Source organism: Notechis scutatus, chromosome 4 (assembly GCF_049901735.1).
Source record: "Notechis scutatus isolate UNSWTSFEM ecotype Mainland chromosome 4, rNotScu1.2, whole genome shotgun sequence".
In the NCBI taxonomy this organism is placed as follows: Eukaryota; Metazoa; Chordata; class Lepidosauria; order Squamata; family Elapidae; genus Notechis; species Notechis scutatus.
This window is the reverse complement of record NC_142012.1, coordinates 47434642-47454942: the sequence shown is the minus strand read 5'-3', so window position 1 is coordinate 47454942 and position 20301 is coordinate 47434642. Positions and strand designations below refer to the sequence as shown.

Below are 20301 nucleotides of genomic sequence, written 5' to 3'. Positions count from 1 at the left end.
GAGCTACAGGGGATTCTGACTATTATGGCTTATTTTTTAAAAGGCAAGGGAAGATTTGGGTAGAAAGAATTACAGATTTATATGTTGAGAAGAAGATAATTGGAAGTGATTGAAAGGACTCTGATCTAAACAACCACATATTTTAAGGCTGCAATATTATGCCCACTTAGCTGGTAGTAGTTCTTATGATCAGTCAAGGAGTTGTGCATACATAAAAATGCAGAAGATTTCAACAGAAAATGTGGAAAGCTGACAACCATGATCTGGAATGGGAGGACTCAACGCCTCTAGCTTTAAAAAAAGTGGCTTTAAAAAAACCTTGTAGAGCCTTGGCACTTTAGAAAGCAAAAAACTTGCAGCACTTTAGAAAAAAAAGCTGGCAGAACCATGGAGCTTTAAAAAAACCTTGTAGAGTGGCGCATCCCAAGAGTAGAGTGGTGGTGTCCCCCACTTGCCGCTGCTCCCCTGGCCTTCTGCTGCATCTCCTACTGCAGCCAAACTGCCAGTTCAGGATGGAGCCAACCTACCACTGGTGCCCTCTGACAGCCTGCTCGCTTATTCAGCTCTCCATCCAGCAGCCGCAGACAGCTATCCTCAAAGTGACTTTTTGATGTTGAGATGCCCTGCGAAAAATTGGTGACACCAAGTTGGCAGGGGAAAGTTGGCAGTGGTGAGAAGGCCACCCTTTGCTGGCCACCCTGAACTAATGGTGTTGAGTTGTCAAAGACCCTCGTCTTTACAAATAAATGCCAACCAAAGCCAGATGCAGTTCTAAAGGATCTATAGATAGGCTTCTGATAATAGAGTCATCTTCAGTAAAGACTCTTTGGCCTTTAATGTCATTTTGATGATCAAGCAAATTAACCATGACAAATTAACCATAACACAGATGCCTCAAATAATCGGATCCTAAAACTTCACTCAATACAAACCCTAAAAGTTGGGCCAGGTGAGCAGTTAGATATAGATTGTTGGATAGAGTCTCAATGTGATCTCCACATTGCACACTTTCCAAGAATAGCTGAATGCACAATATATTATAATAATCAAGCTTCTTCTAGTTTTCAGAGTACATTCATTGGAAAAAAATGTTGTGGCCATTAACATGCTTCCTATGTATTTATAAGTTGGAGGAGAGTTTACTCAGAATGCTTGTAAAAACAATATAGCAATGCAGCAAAGAATTGTTGGAGAGGACTGCTGAATAACCTGTTTGCTAAATCTTTCACTATAAGGATCTACTGTTCTAATTTAATCAAAGGGAAACTCAGTGATTTAATAGTTTCATTTGGATAATGTAAAAATGTTCTTTGTGGATAATTAATAATTGAATAATGGACTTGGGGATGATTTTGGAAGCTGCTCGTTGTAATCTCCTTTCTTATTCCCCTTCTTAATGTAGGTTCTGAATGTAGCTAAAAGAATCTTGCTAAATGGCTGTCACATGTTTATTTTATTTTACTTTTATTATTGATATTTTAGTTATTTAAAATAGATTTTTATTTTTAAAGCAACTTTTATTTAAAAACCTACCACTTCTTGATTAAATTGGTTTAGTCCAAAATGTCTTTAGGAAATTTCTTCTAGTGATCTTTCATTAAATATTTAATTAAAGTTCTAATGTTATTTTGGGGGTTATATTATAAAATCAACCAATCAGTTAATCTGGTGTGCTTTTATATGCCTGTCTTTGCAATATTTGAAGACTATAATCATACTTCCATTTAATGTTTTTCTCCAAGCTAAAGGGGTCTTCAACGGTTCTTGTAATACATTTTGTAATAGCAGCTGCATGCCACATTTTTGCCAACCTGTCACAGGTTACCTGTGCTTCTATGATATTATGGGGATTATATGGTGGATCAGTTGGCAAGCTGAACTCATCAATTAATTATTATTCAGTTCCTGAGTCAGAAGAAATATTGTGAAGACATTTTTATAACAGATCTTTAGAACTATAAAGGGTGGTTTCCTACTGGTGGAAAAGTTCCCTTGTCCTGCCTTCTGGGATTATTCAGATATGCCCTGAATAATCCAGAATAGAGCAGAACTATTTCTTGTCCTATGTTTATAAAAAAGTATAAAAAAGCCAGTTAATCAATCAGTATCAGTACCTATCTTCAATCTAAAATACATGAACTTTTAAAATGTTTTTACAAAACATAGAAAAACTAATCCAACCTAATGAAAGAGAGAGAAAGAAAGTTTCTGATTTCTTTTGCAGCAAATATATTTATAAAATTATTTCTTAAAATCCATGATTGAATAAGAAAAGAGAAAAATAGGTCAGACACTTGTTTTAAATCTTTTTTTTTAATTTTGAGGGCAAAAAACAACTGCTATCACATTAGAAACAGTGAAATATGCCTCTTTTCTCCTATTCCTTCCCTTCAGCAGCACTTGGAGGAACCACAGGCTTTGTATTTTTTAAAAAGTGCATATAACTTTCTGTTGCATTTTTTAAAAAGTAAAGCTGAACCGAAGTATTTTGTCATTACAAATCTTTCATAAAGGGGTTGCATTTTCACCAACATTTAAAAATTCAAGAAAAACATCCTCACCAAGTGATGATGGTGGAAATAATCTATCAAAATATTGCATCCAATTTACATGTGTGGGAAGCCCCCCTCTCCTAGAAGAATGAAATATTTTGAGAAATATTTAAAAAGGCAGAAAATTATATTTCCCTAAATGAGAAATGGAGAAACATGTTTTTTAGAGGCAGGAAGCAGCCCCAGTCTCCCTGCCCCCAAGCAGAAACTGAGAAGGCAGCTTTTAGAAATGCAGGTTTGGTAATCCATTCATGGCAGGATATTTTGAAACAAAGGCAGAATGGTAGGATTAGAAGCAGCCCCTAACTCAAGATCCAAAACAGCACGAAAGCCATTAAGACATAATAGGAATTGCCCAAAACCCTTTCAGAAAATAAGCCTCTTCATTGCACCATCCCAGAGCAGTCCAAACTTGAAACCTGGGAGCTCAGACAAGCACCTAGAATTTTCATTTCTTCTTTTGCCTATAGAGCCATCTATGACCCCTACATAACCCCATAAGAATCTGACAACAGCCAATAGAATACATGTTCTTGCACAGGAACAGGAAGCTCAAATACAAAGTCCAACAAAGTTATAACCACCCCACTCTCAGCTCCATTTTGTCAGCTGTACCAGAACCATAAACCCTGATGGTTCTGTTCACCAGTGGATGGACCTTCTTTACAATCAGCCTCCAGCCTCCATTTTGTTTCAGTGCCTTTCTCCAGTTTAGAACTGAACCAGATGTATATTTCTTCCAACACATACTTAATAAGTTACAGTAAAAAGATAGACTATGGCTAAAGCTATTTAACTAGATTTTCTAGTAACTGGGTTGCTTAAATCTCAACAGAAAACTTTTAAAAATAATACCTGAGGTTTCCCTCATTGATTTCTAAAATGAGGTACCGTGGAAGTATAAAAATGAACATGCTACAAAAATGTTGAATTGTTATTTTGATATATATTAATAAACTATAAACCATTAAGGTTTTTCCTCTTATGGGAAAAGATGGCACATTTAAAAATAAAATATACCAATAAACAGCAACCTAAGAACTGCACATGTAATAATTAGGCTTACCCTCGGAATGTTTTATTTCAATACAGTGTATTTCTCACTTAACAGTCTTTGGACTAATTTTCATCTGTCTTTGTTAAAGAAATAAACTATTTTAAATGTTTAGATGCTATATAGGTGTGAAACTCACTGCTCATTGAGAGGCGACTTAAAAATAGCTTGCTGTGCATAAGTGATAGTGAAGGCAAATCAATAGCTGTCACAAGTTGTTGATCTGTGCTTTGAAATATATTCAAAACAGAATCTGCTCTCAAGTATCCCATCTGGACATCAGCCAAGGCACTAACAAAGAATTAAAGGCACTAAACGACCCATTCATGATGGTGACTTCTAATTCCTTCCCATTTAAAAATTGTCAAGGCCCATACCAAACAGCCCTTCAGCCTAGCACATTCCCAATGACTGCTATAGATATGTTGGATCAACTGTAAGTAATCGTGCTGTCAGAAAGAAACTGCCCACATCTGCACATTTCCACAACTTAACAGAACTAGCTAGCTTTACAGATGATATTCTTGCAGTCAAGACACAGCTGATTTCTTTCTAACTTTTTATTCAGAAAAGTAAATGCTGCTATTTGTCTAATTATTTGTAGGGAAATATGCATTATGCATAAGAATGAGGCCTGATATTACAATGCTTACATGCTTACTCAGAAGAAAATTGTCTTATGTTTCAGGGGAAAATAAATAAATAAATAAATGCTCCCTGAGACTTTCATTTTGATAAATATGCTTATGCTTGCAAACTTAAATCTCAATAGCAATTTCAGTCATCACCCATACCACTATTCAACCCTATTTCTTCTGGCATTATAATGTGGAAGAAACGCCTCAACTGTGCCGGCATCATCATTTCTGAGCAGTCACTGTATTTGGTTTAAGTAGTCAGTCAGGTTATATAATCAAGACACATCAGTGAGAACTGCCCTTTTTGTCGTGATGAACAAAAAGCTTGACATCTGCAACTGATGTAACACTGAAAGCGGAATACTTTCTTGTGTTAGCTTCCTGAGCAGCTAGAAGAATCTGCCTGTTTATCTGCATCAGGGAAGGCTTGCTTATTTTAAAAACATAATACTTATTTTATCTCTGACAAGAGGAAGGTTTCAGATTTAGGTCTAGCTTCAACTCAAAATATATAAATGATAAAAAGAAACAGAATCCAGTACCTGGGTCTTGTGATCAATTGAAATGGGAAAAACTATTATATTTAAGTTCAAACACCACATGTCATCTAAAACTTCAGTTCCTTGTATACTTTCAACTGAGTGGGGTGTAATCTATGAGGCATCACTAAATTTAAAAAGTATGGTGAAGCCATGCTTAATTTGAAACTGTTTTTTTTTCTATAATCATTAGATAGATAAATTAGATAGATAGATAAATAGATAGATAGATAGATAGATAGATAGATAGATAGATAGATAGATGGATGGATGGATGGATAGATAGATAGATAGATAGATGGATGGATGGATGGATATAGAGATAGAGATAGAGATATATATTCCTATAAATTCTTACCTGATCCTGCTGACAGTGACTAACAAAAGGAATTATGATTCTTGTTGAATGAATATTTTTTGCCTGGAAAGATCTTGGATGTTCTCTATTATCAAACATCTAAATGGACCGGATCGTCATTGATGTGACATAAAATATTCCTAAAAAACTAGTTTAAATATTTTCCTTAATATTAATTTAAAAAATGAACCATTGTAAATTTTCTTATCAGACAAATGTATATTGGACAACATTACCACAGTGAAAATAAAGTCTGGCTGTAGACTCTACCATTCTTTTGCATCTGTTTATACTAAACTGTGCATAGCACTAGCCTAAAGACTACCCATTTGACTTTGGCAGTCTTCTAGGAGAGAGAATATCCTATCTCAAATGCTATTTAATGGAGTAAAAGGTCTTGATTCCTTGTTTATGTGAGTCATATTGACGGGATAATTCTTCAGGCAGAACACAATTTGGAAGTGAGCCAACAGCTGACTGAAAATAGCACAAAAAAGACACAAGCCCCACTCTCTGGATTTAAATTTGATTATTGTATATAATTGTGGATAAGCCGAGAATTTTAGGTTCCAAACACACAAAAATTAAGTTCAGTTTATCCACATATAGGCTTATCCATGAATACATATGGCAATATTATTTTTAAAATACTTGTAGATTCTTCAATCAATCAATCCGATTTATTACAGTCATAGACCAGAGACCAGAACAAATAAAAACACACAGTAAATATACAATTAAAAATTGTATATAAAATAATAAATAATAGCTAAAATCTATTATAAAATCCACTGTCAATTATATATTGTCTAACTATACTAAAATTAAAATCCATAAACTGTGTGGCCTGTAGTCAGTTTTATAGTAAAAGGGAAAGGAATAAGCAGTACTTATTCCGCATTTGTTGAATAAAATAGCTATGGTGAATTAGACACGTGTTTCCAACAAATCCCAGTGCTGCTGTACAGTATCTAGCCAACCTGTGCTGTATTCATGGACTGTTCGTCCTTAAGCAGCCACTGGAGATAAGCAGCATTGGAATGGCCAGGATACTTTAACAATTATTGGAAGAATATGTCTTTTTCAAATCTCTCTGTAAAAGGAACATCAAAGGAGTATGTGACCAACGGTCTCAACCTCCCCTGAGCCACAAGAACAGGATCTTTCAGTCAATGGTATCTTTTTATTCTTGCCATACAGGATGGCCAATGGAAAGGTATGGCACCTGTGGATATTTGTGAATAAGCCCATCCGCAGAACAGCCACCCCACACATTCTTAACTAAATACTTAAATAAATCAAGAGTTGGCCTATATACATTTTCATGGTATTTTGCTTAAAAAAAATGAAAATTATCCAAATGTAGGATAGCAAGGAAAAAAGGTGACAATTGACAATCAGGTAAACTGATGGAATAGCTGCTACAACAGTTCAGCAACATTACATGTTGCCAAACAGATTAGAGAAACATATGTATGCATTCATTGGACTCAACTCTCTGTTTTATAGCACTCTGTCAGAAAGCAATACAAGTAGAAAAGAATGGAAAATAATCACTTTGTAATTAGTTTCACATTACCAGTTTTAAAAGAAGAATTGACTTTTTTTTTCCCCCTGACCTAATATTTAGAGCAATGCTTCTCAATCTTGGCAACTTTAAGACATGGGGACTTCAACTCCCAGAATTCCCCAGGTAGCTTAGGTTATCAGTTCATGATGTAATAAAGACAACTGTATGTACAATCTACATGACATAAATGAAACATATTGTATGTACCTCTTAACAACAGCTCACGGTATCTCTTCACAATAAATATGAAAGTCACAGTACAAATGATGTACTAAATAAAAGAACAAATAAATGTATTTTGTCTGTTTGAAAGTGAATGATTCTAATGCTAAAAATGTCTGCCTACAAGCATAGCTACATTCTTCACTTCCTCATAAATGGAATTTATGAACAAGTGCCAGTTAGTACCAGCATGAAGAACTTTAATGGGAAGGATGAAGAACTTTAATGGGAAGGAATACCATTGGCTGATCAGTTAGGTCCTTAGAAAAAATAAAAATTACCCTGCAGTTATAGCACAAGGCAAATTTGCACCCTATAAAAATAAATACAATCCTTTTTTAAGGTTATTTAGGATACAAATGCCAGTATAAAACATTTTCAGAATACGATTAGGCTGGTAAATTTTATTACACAGGACCACAATATAATGTACTGTATGTTTGATGGCAACTCCCAAACTGAATGTTCTGTCTAAGCACAAGCTTGATGAAAAATTACTTGGATGACAGGAAAACAGGGTGTGTGTGTTACTGACTCATCCCAAAATATGACATTTTAATAGAATACAAATTAACGTTCTTAGAGCAAATCAGAGAGGTGTGTCATTTGAAAACTTCAAAACTTGAGTAAGCATGTTCCATGGTTCAATCATATCAGTAACTAAAATTAGTGGTACCACTAAATTAAAGCTGCCAATGGCAAATCTAGTTGATAGCCAATTATTCTTTAGAAGCAATGCTAACAATAAAGGGAAGAGGTGACATAAAAGCAAGGACAGATGCTCTTACAGCTTCCTTTCCATCAAAAAGACAACCAATTCTATGCATTCTTGGTTCCAGATAAACTAAAGAAAAACAACGGAGAGCAAGTGACAAGCATGCATCACAATTTCACAATGCAAACTTTATCCCAACATACTTATGTGCCCTGTTTCAATTCAAGTATAAAAGGATGGAATTTCTGTCATGATGTCCCTGGCATATTTTGTCATCAATGTGTCTATTTCCTTTACCAATTTTGTTGAATAGCTTTTAGGGAGAAATAGCTTTTAGGGAGAAACATGACCTAAAATGGACACCTAACATCAAAAAAGTCATCAAAAAAGCACAACAAAGAATGTTCTTTCTGCACCAACTCAAAAACCTCAAACTGCCCAAGGAGATGCTAATACAGTTCTACAGAGGAATTATTGAGTCTATCATCTGCACCTCTATAACTGTCTGGTTTGGTTCTGCAACCCAACAGGACAGACACAGACTTCAGAGGATAATTAGGACTGCAGAAAAAACAATTACTACCCACCTGCCTTCAATTAAGGACCTGTACACTGCACGAGTCAAAAAGAGGGCTGTGAAAATATTTACAGACCCCTCACATCCCGGACATAAACTGTTTCAACTCCTTCCCTCAAAATGACGCTATAGAGCACCGCACACCAGAACAACTAGACACAACAACAGTTTTTTCCCGAAAGCCATCACTCTGCTAAACAAATAATTCCCTCAACACTGTTCAACTATTTACAAAGTGTGCACTACTATTACTGTTAATCTTCTCATCACTTTTTACCACCCATCCTCTCCCACTTGTGATTGTAGGACTGTAACTTTGTTGCTTGTATTCTTACGATTTATATTGACTGTTTCCTAGTATGATTTGATTGTTGATTGTATCCTATGACTATCATTAAGTGTTCTACATTATGATTCTTGATTCTTAATGAATGTATCTTTTCTTTTATGTATACTGAGAGTATTTACACCAAGACAAATTCCTTGTGTGTCCAATCACACTTCGCCAATAAAGTATTCTATTCTAACATGTGTCCACTTGAAGAGTATCTATCTGAGCATACATATAACCTTTTGGCCAGTAAAAATACAATCAGCAAGAGGAGATGGAGGAAAAGATTTTGCCCAAGATAAATGACAGAACCAATGAAAAATAAGAATCTGGCATTTATATTGCATAAACATAATATGTGTGTATGAAGCAGTGGTGGTATTCTACCAGTTCGCCCCGGTTCTGCCGAGCCACTAGCAGTGATGAGCAGTGGAGACTGAACCGGTTCTCTCTGCCACTCTGCTTTTGGGCCCACTCACCCGCCCAGGCTCCCATACTCACCTGTATCCTCTGTTTTTGAAGTGCAGCTGTTTTGCGCGGCACAGTAGAGTGCCACATGGCAGCTGCTGAAGCAACTGGGAGAGTGCAGGCTTGCAAGAGGTGGGTTGGAATGTCTTCTGTGCCTGCACAAAGTGCGCATTTGGCACATGTACACATGCATGAACGTGTGTGCATGCACGCAAAGTGCGCCCGCCAAGCCATACCCCCGAACCGGTGGTAAAAAATTTTGAATCCCACCACTGGTATGAAGTATGCTAAATACTCCTACTTCTTGCTATGGAAGCTGATGAAAGAGAGCATCCCCCTATAAGTCTACAGCTTAATAAATTGCTAGGGATATTGTAGAGCTAAGTGCAGAAAATGGCAATCATGTAATTTATTATTCTCACCTTACTACAATCATACATGTGCTCTACTAGGAGAACTCTTTGTGCACCAGTTTTCTTCTTCTATGTAAAATGAGAATAATAACATTTTATTCTCTACTCTTGAGATTGAATTCATTAAGACTTACAGAACTGATTTCAGCTCTCTAAATGGAAGGCAGCATTGAAGTGCAAATTATATTATTTTAACAAAAGATGCCATCATTAGAATAACAGAAGCTAAAATGAAAACCAATTTTTTTCACTCCTCAGCATGTTGAAATTAGTCTAATGCCTATGTCAAAGCAAGAGAAACAATAATAAATAATGAAAGGTGGGTGATGCTAATTGTTAGAAAGAATAGCAAAATCAGCAGCAAAGAAAAACAGATTTAACAGTTGGCAATTGCTCACTTGTGTTATGTTAAAACAAATTAAATTCAGAGTTAAGCTACCATTGAAATATGCTATTTGCTAAATAGTTTTGGGCAAATAAATCAAGAGAAAAGAAAGAAATATTGGTTTCAGAGTTTTTCTATTCTGCTCGGAACATTTTTGCTATTAACATCATTAGTATAAGATGTTTCATTCTGAGCCAGATAATGTTATTTATATCAACATTCTGGGAATATAGAGGTTTTCTTTACAGAATCAAACTATTGCCCACCTAGTCCAATTTCTGATGATTTGAGGATGTAGCAGGCTTTTCACAGGAGGTAAAAGGACATACTTCAAAAGTAGATGGGAACAGGATATGAAGAATGATGGCGACTTTCTGGATTTTAAGGGACAGATTGATTTTTTAAATGCCATCAAGTTATTATCAATTTTAGTAACCACACAGACAGATTTTCTCCATGGTGATCTGTCACTAACTGTTCAGGTCTTCCAATGGTAGACTCATTGTTGCTGTAACTAAGTCTATCATTCTTGTTTTGTTGGTCATCCACTTTCTTTCCCAGCATTAAAGTCTTCTTGAGAGCTATGTCTTTGGCATACGTCCAAAGTAGGTTAATTTAAACCTGGTCATTTTTGTCTTGAGTGAGAACTCTGGATTGATTTATTCTATCATTCTTGGTTGTCCTTTTACACCACATAGGATTTGAGGAAGAGGAGGGGAGTTAAAGGATAAAATGGGCATCTTACATTTCTGCAAAACTTGTATTTTATTCTTAAAACCTCACAAAGATTTGCCCCAATATATAAAATTAAGGTGATAGTAAGGGTCTAAGAGATTTTCAAAAACAGATGGATGTAGTGATTTTTGCATTTCTGATCTAACCCAGTATTGTTAACAGTGGCAGCAGTTCTCCATAGTAGGAAATGCCAGAATTCTGCATGCAATACATGTGTTCTCATCCTGGCACTTGTTATATTGATAACAGTTATATTCTCATAATATTAAACAGTGCCATGACTTGTAATTTCACAAATATTATTATTATATATGGTTTTATGTGAAATAAATACACTTAAAATAAAAATACACAGAACAAATGACCTAAGTAAAATGAATTCTAAAGAATAAACTAATTTATTGCAGAAAATAATTTAACTTGTTTCGGTTCATGCAAACATGAATTGAAAACACACTTCCTATCTGGAGGCAAATGATAACTTGGGGATAAGAAGAATGACTATATTCCAAACTTAACTTTCATGTATTAAATTAGTGAAGCATTATCTTGAAGCAGTTATCTTAAGATTGAAAAGAATAGATCTGTTCTGTTGTTTAGTTTCCAAATTCAAATATTACATGTAGCAAGATGCACAGATGTAAATAAGCTGTGCATAGGTGCTCAGTTTGTAATCCTCAATTGGAAATGACAACCCAACTAGGCAACAAAAACTCAAAACATTTTAATATAGAATTTATGATTTAAGCAACTGTTTTTGTAGCAGCAAGGAAAAAAGAAATATGACCTATTTTTTCTGCATTAAATGTTCTTTAAGTCTACATAAACCAGTCCAACTTGATATTCAACTAGTTTTTGTATCAATCTTGTCTAGCATCAAATTTCTGTCTCATGGTTTGTATGATGCTTTGTGTCTCAATTTTCTGTTAAAATATAAACAACTATAGCAAACATTAAAGTGACATGAGTAAATGCAAGGCCACAATTAATAAGTCTTCTTCATGCAATGTGTTTTAAAAGGGATGCTTAAGCCTTGCTGATTTATTGTTTGAACTAGGGCTAAAGGCTTTAATTCACGTTGCCCTATTTTGTTTTAATTACACAGTTCTTATATCCATATATGTATACCTGTAAAAGTATGTGAGAATGACTTTGGGAGACAGAGAGAAAAGACCAGTTCAATTTTTTTAAATATTGAGAAATGATACTGCAGTTGTTCCTTCAAACAGGTAGCCAATGCATCAGAGAAGTAATATTTTTAGCTTAGTATCTTTCTAACACAATGTCTTCATAGAGGAAGCAATGCAATATATAGCAGTTTTGGTGCTGTGAAATTGTGTATTTTCAAAGCAAAAGCATTTACAGAAAGTAAAATATCCAAAATGTTTTCAGTAAATTCATCTGCTACATATTTTCTACCTTCACAGCAGAATCTATATTATAAACCTCAGTTAGTAACAGCACAAAACTACCAATAAGATACATGAATTCATCAATCCATTAATTTGTAATGCAAGTTAAAGTTTGATTTAACTTTTAAATAAAAACGCTTAAATAACAAAATTATATAATATTGAATCTGCTCCTCAAAAGTTGCATTTGTGGGCTTCTGTACATAGTATTTCAAGAGATGAGGCCATAATTATAGGCATATTCAACAGCTATGGGTTACAATCACAATTATAGTGTGAAAAACAGCATTAAAATAATTTATATATAGTTCTCCATTAACACACATGTAATTTTAAGCAAGTCATATTAGTTTTCTTGGCATTTACATGAGGGAAGGGTGATTAAGATTGTGGGCACCACCAACATTATCTATGAATCAGGTTATAATACAGATGTATAATTTTAGTAAGTGCTTTGTAAGTCTTTGTATTCTTAGTGAGATGCCATTCAGCTTAGCTCTTGAAAAACCTGTAGTACCTTTTTACTTCATTTAGTTTTATGGGCTTAATATGACTACCCAATTTGAGCATTGAAACTCAGGTAATTAACAACAAAGCAAAGAAAAACAAACAAAAACTTTTTTTAATGAAGAACTTTAATGGAGAGCATGAATCTTTTATGAAGGTTATTCCATATAATGTTTTGTACACAGAAGAAACTGCCCATTTTGCAAAGCTTATCAAGATGTAGTTACTCCTTGACTTATGACCGCAATTGAGCCCCAAATTTGTGCTGCTAAACAATTGTTAAGTGAATTTGTCCCATGACTTTTCTTGCCATAATTGTTAAGTGAATAACTGCAATTGTTAAGTTAGTAACATAATTAAGAGATTCTCCCTTCATCATTGACTTTGCTGTCAGAAAGTCGCAAAAGTTGATTACATGACCCTGCGACACTGCAATCAAATATATGCCAGTTGCCAAGGGTCCAAATTTTGATCATGTGGCCATGGGAAAATGATAACACTGTTGTAACTTTAAATGGTCACTAAAAGAATAGTTATAACTCAAAGGCTATTTGTAGAAGCAAATTAACATTTTGCTCTGTGGATATGTTACACTTAACCTGTTGAAAATACCCAAGTAATTTTAACTTATGATACATATTGTTGTTTATACTTTATTATACTTATTTTATTTAAACATGGTGTCAATATGAGATTTTTATTATCAAGTGCATTGGATTTTTTCAGCTTGTCTACTAGATCGTGCACAAGAGGCATGCTCTAGATCTTATGCACTGCAGTATTATTCAATGGAACCCAGGAATTGTGGTGCCCATCATCTGGAATATTATCCCCCAGATTAAATTTGCTGCAATCCTGAGGCATTTCATAAGGTCTTGAAGACATAGTCTTGTTACTAAGCCTGGGACCCAAGTGTATGATTGAACTCTTATATGATTGTATTAATTGTTGTTGGTTTTTATCTCAGTTGCTAAATATATTATTAGTTTGTGTTTTTATCTTATATATAAAAACATTGACGGCTCTCCAAAGTCATGTATTGAAAATGGATAACTGTGTAAATTGAATGAATAAATAAATGTTGGCTTGAAAAAAAACTTGTTAGGTGATTGCCTCTTACCCTTAGAAACTGCTTAGAAAGCTCTTTAATATTTAATTGGGATATGTAAATAAAAAGGATCTGGTAGATAATCTTTGCTTTATAGCATAACAGCTTTTTCATTTTTTAAAAAGATCAAAAACAAATCTAAAGTCATTCAAGGCTCTTGTAAGGCATGACTATGCCCTTGACATATATGAACTATTAAGTAGATTATTACAGAAACATCCATAGGATATTTCTAAAATTAAAGGCAAGTCAATGAATAATGTAACAAAAAGACAGAAAAAGCATTTTCAGTGGTAGCTAATAATTATTCTAAGGGTTTGCCAAAAAAACATATCCAAGTCCCCCAACAACCCCCCAAAATGGGAGAACAAAGCAGGGGAACTAATTTGCCAGAATTCTCCTTCGTACTTTTTAAGCTCCAGATTTCACTTTTATTCTAAAAGGTCAGTGGGTCTAAAACAGGGGTCTTCAAACTTGACAGTTTTAAGAGTTGTGGACTTCAACTCCCAGAATTCCTCTTCCAATCGTGTTAGATCAGGAATTCTGGGAGCTGAAGTCCACAAGTCTTAAAACTGTCAAGTTTGAAGACCCTTGGGTCTAAGAAATACGTAAAATTCTGAAGATCAAACAACACTTTCAGTTGCAGTCCTCCCCTCTCCCCAGGAAGACATCAATACAAAACTATTTATTTATTTATTTATTTATTTATTTATTTATTTATTTGATTTGCCAATTGTTTACAAGATAATAAGTATAAGCGTATACATAGTTGTGAATACATGAAATGGGTACATATAAGAAAAATAAAAGAATAAGAGAAACAATAGGACAGGGACGGTAGGCACGTTGGTGCGCTTATGCACGCCCCCTACAGACCTCTTAGGAAGGGGGTGAGGTCAATAGTAGACAGTCTAAGGTTAAAGTTTTTGGGGTTTGGGGAAGAAACCACAGAGTCGGGTAGAGTATTCCAGACATTGACCACTCTGTTGCTGAAGTCGTATTTCCTGCAATCAAGTTTGGTGCGGTTTACTTTGAGTTTGTATCTATTGTGTGCTCTTGTGTTGTTATGGTTGAAGCTGAAGTATTCATTGACAGGTAGGACATTGCAATGTATGATTTTATATACCATGCTTAAGTCAGACCGAAGACGGCGTAATTCAAGGTTTTCTAGTTCTAGAATTTCAAGTCTGGTGGCATAAGGTATTCTACAACGAGTAGAAGAGTGGAGAACTCTCCTTGTGAAATATTTCTGGACTTTCTCAATTGTGCTAATATCAGATACGTAATGAGGGTTCCAGGCTGATGAACTGTATTCGAGTATTGGTCTAGCAAATGTTTTGTATGCTCTGGTTAGTAGTGTGATATTACCAGAGAAAAAGCTACGTAGGATTAGGTTAACAACTCTTAATGCCTTTTTGGCTATGTAGTTGCAGTGGGCTCTAGCACTCAGATCATTAGAGGTGAGTATTCCAAGGTCCTTTACAGAGCTTGGGTCATCAACAAGCTCTTGACTATTCAGCTTGTATTTTATTTTCTGATTTTTTTTGCCAATATGTTTACTTGACACTAAAGAACTCGAGGTTCCCTCTTGATCCCTTTTGTAGGCTTGAAAGGCTACCTAGAATCCTAAGTTACCAGAGCAGAATCTGACCAGGAGAGGACAACTAGGAAATGTCCAATTCCTTCTAGATAATCCTTTGGGGTTTGTTTGTTTGAATAATTCCACACTTGGCATTTCGTTTCCTAAGGCAGGGAGCACTTGAGTTGCCACGGTGAGCCGATTAGCTGCTCCTTTCTTTCCGTAACATGCACTTTCCTCCCCTCATCCTTTACTCAAATAACTTCCCTAGGATATTATTTTTAGCCTGTGTAGTAATGCTTGAGAACCACTTTTTATGAGGTAGTTCTCGGGCGCGCCGTTTCTTTTTTGATCGAATTTTCTTCCGTGTAAGTAAGTCCAAAGAAAGACAAAGGCCAGCTGTGAAAGAATTGGCAAACGTGCTAATCCTTCTTTCCACCTCACCACAACTGAGAACAGGAGTCCCGCATTTACCCAACTTTTGTCAGATTTACTGTTACAATTTCGCCTCCTTAAGGCGACGCATCAAAGGAAAAAAGCGGGCAGGAGGGAACTTCGAGTTCTCTAAGCGTCAATCCAAATCAAGCCCGCGGCTGTAAATGAGCCACGTGGAGCCTCTGCTCTAGAGGTGACTTCCTGCTTAGCTTCAACAAGCTGGCTGAAAGATTAGCAAGGAAAGCAGAAGGAAGGAAAGATACAGAATATTCAAAGATAACTAGGGAGGGGGAGAAAAAAACAGGCACAGCGTATTAGAGAAGAGGAGCAAAAAAACAAAAAAAAAAAGTTTGTGATTTGACAGGGAGGGAGCGGGCGAGCTGCAAGAGGCCAGGAAGGAGAGGCGGTAACAAATTGGAGAAGATTGAGGAAGGCCGAGAGAGGAGGAGGAGGAGAAGCGAAGCTGCAGGGGAGGCGAACGAGAGCAAAGCGGGGCTCGGCGCCAGGCGCCTGCCTGTGTGGGGAAAGAGAGGCAGGAGCAGCAGCAGCAGCAGCAAAGGAGGAGGGAAGGGGAAACACGCAAAGCTCGGCGCACAAGTGAAGAGCAGCAGTCGCCGGGAGAGGGGGCGAGAGCGGGATCCCGGTGGCGGCGGCGGCGGCGGCTGGGGGAGCCGGTCTCGCCGACGCTGAAGATGCGGCTAAAGCTGGGATTCCTCTTGCGCGCCATCCTCCTGGTCGGTTCCTTCCTGGGGCTGCTGCTGCTCTGGTCTTCGCTTTCCCCCCGGGTCGAAGAGCCAAGCCCGGGGGAAAGGATTCGGGTAAGTGGCTAACGCCAAAGGGAAGGGGGGTGTGCCTGCGCGGGGGAAGGTGGAGTACGGCTCCGCGCACCGGCCGACGGCCCTCTCCCGCCGGCTGCCTGGGTGTCGGGCCGAACCCCTCTTTCGATCTGGGTCCGGCCGAGAGGGGGCGGTGGCGGCGGCGGCTGCTGCTTTGGCTGGTGTTCGTTCTGTTGCCCAGGCTGCGGCCTGTGGCGTTGGCGAGGCCTGCGGAAGGACAGTGGCGGCTTGGTGGTGGGGGGGGCTCTACTAGGAGCTGGGGGCTCCCTTTGCCATGGGGTGGCGGTGGGCAGGTGGCCTCCCAGCAGTGGCAACGGGCGGCCGGCGTTTGTTGAGGCAGCCGGACATTGCCTGCTTAAATGCTTTTTGCTGACGTTATATGAAGCGGGACTTGGCCCTTAGCAACCTACTCGTATGTCCGGAGGGTTGGAAAGGCTGTGGAAAAGCCGTTAAGTAATATTGTAGTTTGAAGGGCAGGTGTAAGAGGTCTCTTACATCAGATTGTGGGAATAAGTGATATGCTGTAAGACAGAATCTTCTGACAGGTGCTTCTATCTGAAACAATGACATACAGAGATTCATTTTAAAAAAAAATTATCTTTTTTTAGCATTTCTGAATATCTTCCTATAGAAAGATACATGCAGTTTAATAATTAGTATCCTTTGGAAGCTATTTTTGATCCGTGGGAATGTGCTGGAAATATAATGGAATACTTCTGTCTTTAGCAGTTTATTTTTCATCTTTAAGGTGTTAATTTAATATTTCCTCCCTATTATCTCTCCCCAAATCATTTAGTTAATCATCACTTGATCTTTTTTATGGTTAAAGATGGACATGAACCTGAATCTCCCTATCTCAACCCAGAGCAAAAATTAAAACGTAAGCTGAAAAGAAAACCTTACCCAGCGGGCTTTGCATTGTATCTCATTTAAAGAGTCAACCTACTTCCATGGGTACTCTAACCATACCTAGAACTTGTAGTCCAGCAGGTGGTGCATTTGTGTGCTGCCTTGCACGCTTGTATCCCAATGCTATGCTCTTGAGTTCGCCCGAACTTACTTCTAAAAAACAATACATGTAGATGTTTAAACTTCAGAAATAAATTATGTGAATGTCAGAGTGTCTGCTTCTTTGTTTGTTTACTTAATCCTGCTTCTTTGAGTCCTGCAAAAAAGATCTGTATTTTAAAAATCTTTTTCCAAACCAAAATAATAGCCTTACTATTAATATTTTTGATTGCTGGTCAAGGTAAAAGACATGGTTTTTAAACTTTGGTACCAGTTATACCGCAACTTGGCAGATTTGATGATTTGTTCGGGTATTGTAGTTGGATAAAATCTCACTTGTGCCTTTTTGAATTAAGTAGTGCATACATACATTTTCTGCACTTCTTTAGCTGTCCTTTGTGGCTGAAACATCAGTTGTTTTTGTTTACTAGGTGGTAGTCTGTTTTTTTGTAAATATAATGGCAAAGCTTTGACTGAAATATATGCAACCAGCATAATTAACACATTTAATTTCTAATGGTCTATACACTGATTGGTCTTCCATCAACCTTAGGGTTGCTTTCAGCATCAATCTTAATTAAAAACATTTATATAGCCATCCAACTTATATCAAAATCTGGGTGCTTCCCAATGATCAATTAAAACAATAATAATAAAACAATACATAAATATATTAAAATCATAAACATAAAAATGGCACCAACGTTAAGCTTCTAACATAAATCCTTCATAAAATCCTCTTACCCATCTCACTCACCATCTCACCCTATCCCAGTGTTTGGGGAAAAGCCAGTTTTTCAGTGCTCTTTGGGAGGCTAGGAGGGTAGAGGGGCCTGCTGAATTTCAAAAGGGAAGGTGTTCAAGGGTAAATCTAATAATTCCAGAATTCTCTCTATCTGAAATATATTCAGATAGATGTTTGCAGTAGAATGGTATAAATGCAGGTAGTCCTTACTTAATAATTATTCATTTAGCAACCATTCAAAGTAGGGTGATGTTCAATAAATGGTGCTTACGTCCAGTTATTGCAGCAACCCCACTGTCATGAAATCAAAATTGTGCTTTTGTAACCCACACTTAAAATTGCCCCCCTATCTTCCCCATCCCTGTGCTTTTGATTGCCTTGCACAGCAGTGCTTGTCTGTAGCAGCACTGGGTTGAAGTAGAGGCACCAGGGTGATTGGCTGAGACTGCTGAAGGCTCAGGGTTCTACTTTAGCGCAAGTGTCACTGCCGCTAAGAGTTCCATTGTGCGAGGAAGTCAAAAGGGCAGAGATGGCGGAGATAAGTGGGTGGGGGAAGTTTAAAAGGAGGCAGTCCCTTACCTTACCCAGGCTTGGGGCTGGGAATGACTTGGATCAGGTTGGGTCCTGGCCTAATGACTGATGGGGTTTGGTTAAGACAAAGGCATTGCCATCGCTAACCAATGTGGTCACATGATGGCAGACTTTTATGGTCCCAATTGCTGTCATAACTTGAGATCACTCATAGCACTATTTGTTTATTTCCAGTTGAGTCTTTGGTCATTCTTTTTAAGAAGTAATTAAAATTTACATATTTCCTTGATTTAAATTAATCTGATGTCAAAATTGTAATAAATACAGTGTTTCATACAGAGAACCTTCTAAAACGGGGGTGTTAGCCAAAATACCAAAGCAATTTGTGCCTAAATTATGTACATATAAAAAAGACATTTTAAATGAAAATCCAGAAGGTTAACTGCAGCATTTTGACACTATTGTATGTAAACCACAATATTTTGTGAGGCTTTTTACTTTTCGTCAGGAGTATCAAATTCCTTTTCATCAAACACTACTTAGGGCAATAAAAAAGGTAAAGATGAGCTCCCATGTTGGTTAGTATAAGGAAGTGTTACTCTAAATGAGATTCTAATAAGCTTGAAAACAAGTTACTGTATATGCTGGAATTCTTAAACAAAGAATACTCAAAATAATTTTAAACAGATTGAATTCATATTTAAACTTACAATAATGTTATACACTAATGACAATAATGTGCTCCACAAACTTACATTTTTAAAAAATCTAAAATCTTTTAATAGTAGATACTAACAATGTGCAAATTCCAAAGCCTGTACTTACCTGAGAAGTTGTACAATGTTTTAATGCAATTTATCCCCAAATTAAAAAAAAAATAAAGGAAGGAGATAAGTGCATATAATAAATTATTCTTTGATATTAGTTATACATACACATTCTTATTTTGTTGATATGAATACGGCTCCTAGAGAGTATTTAATGAAAAGCTGCTTCTTCAGCCACAAACAGCTTGGAGGGACAGTGTTAAATACATTTTCATATCATACATCTTAAATATGAACTTAGAGGAAAAGGCTCAATCTGTATATGCAGACTATTAAAAAAAAACTAATAGCTTACTTTATACTAATTCAGGACACGAGTCTATCCAGCAACTATTGACTAACTTGCTCGTCCAAGTGTGTTTGTTTCTTGCTTTAGTTTTAAATGTGTGAGGTTTATGACAAGTGTCCATTCATTCATCTCACCTGGTACTTGGTCTTTTTTAATTTGAAGAACAAGTAACCTAACCTGAAATCTGCATGTAAAACATGCTGAATTTCCACTGAGTCTCTTTAAAATAACATCTTTCAATTGCCCCTAAATAAGCAGTAGTCTGTGTTCTTAAGGTTTTGCTTGTAAATCCATCTATTATTTGTTACTGGTGTTTTCTTTACCTGAAGGATAGTATAGGTGTAAGTAGAACTTCATGAATTTTCAATCCCAAAATAGCATGTACATCAATTTCTAGAGAAAATTACATATAGAGTTAAACATTCTAGGCCATTGTGCTTTTTGTCCTCTTTTGTACTACGGTAATT

The 20301-nt window shown here is 36.6% G+C and overlaps 1 protein-coding gene across 3 annotated transcripts in view; it reads left to right on the top strand.

Moving 5' to 3' along the window:
• Nucleotides 1-15773: 15773 nt before the first annotated feature.
• Nucleotides 15774-20301, top strand: part of GALNT7 (polypeptide N-acetylgalactosaminyltransferase 7) — a 41142-nt gene continuing 36614 nt past the window's right edge. Inside the window, exon 1 of one of the 3 annotated variants that reach the window (XM_087963325.1) lies at nucleotides 15774-16416. In XM_087963325.1, the coding sequence (XP_087819451.1) occupies nucleotides 16291-16416 (126 nt within the window). In that variant the 5' untranslated portion in view covers nucleotides 15774-16290. The remainder of the gene's footprint in view (nucleotides 16417-20301) is intronic. The other 2 variants (XM_087963326.1, XM_026678887.2) reach the window with 2 other exon arrangements.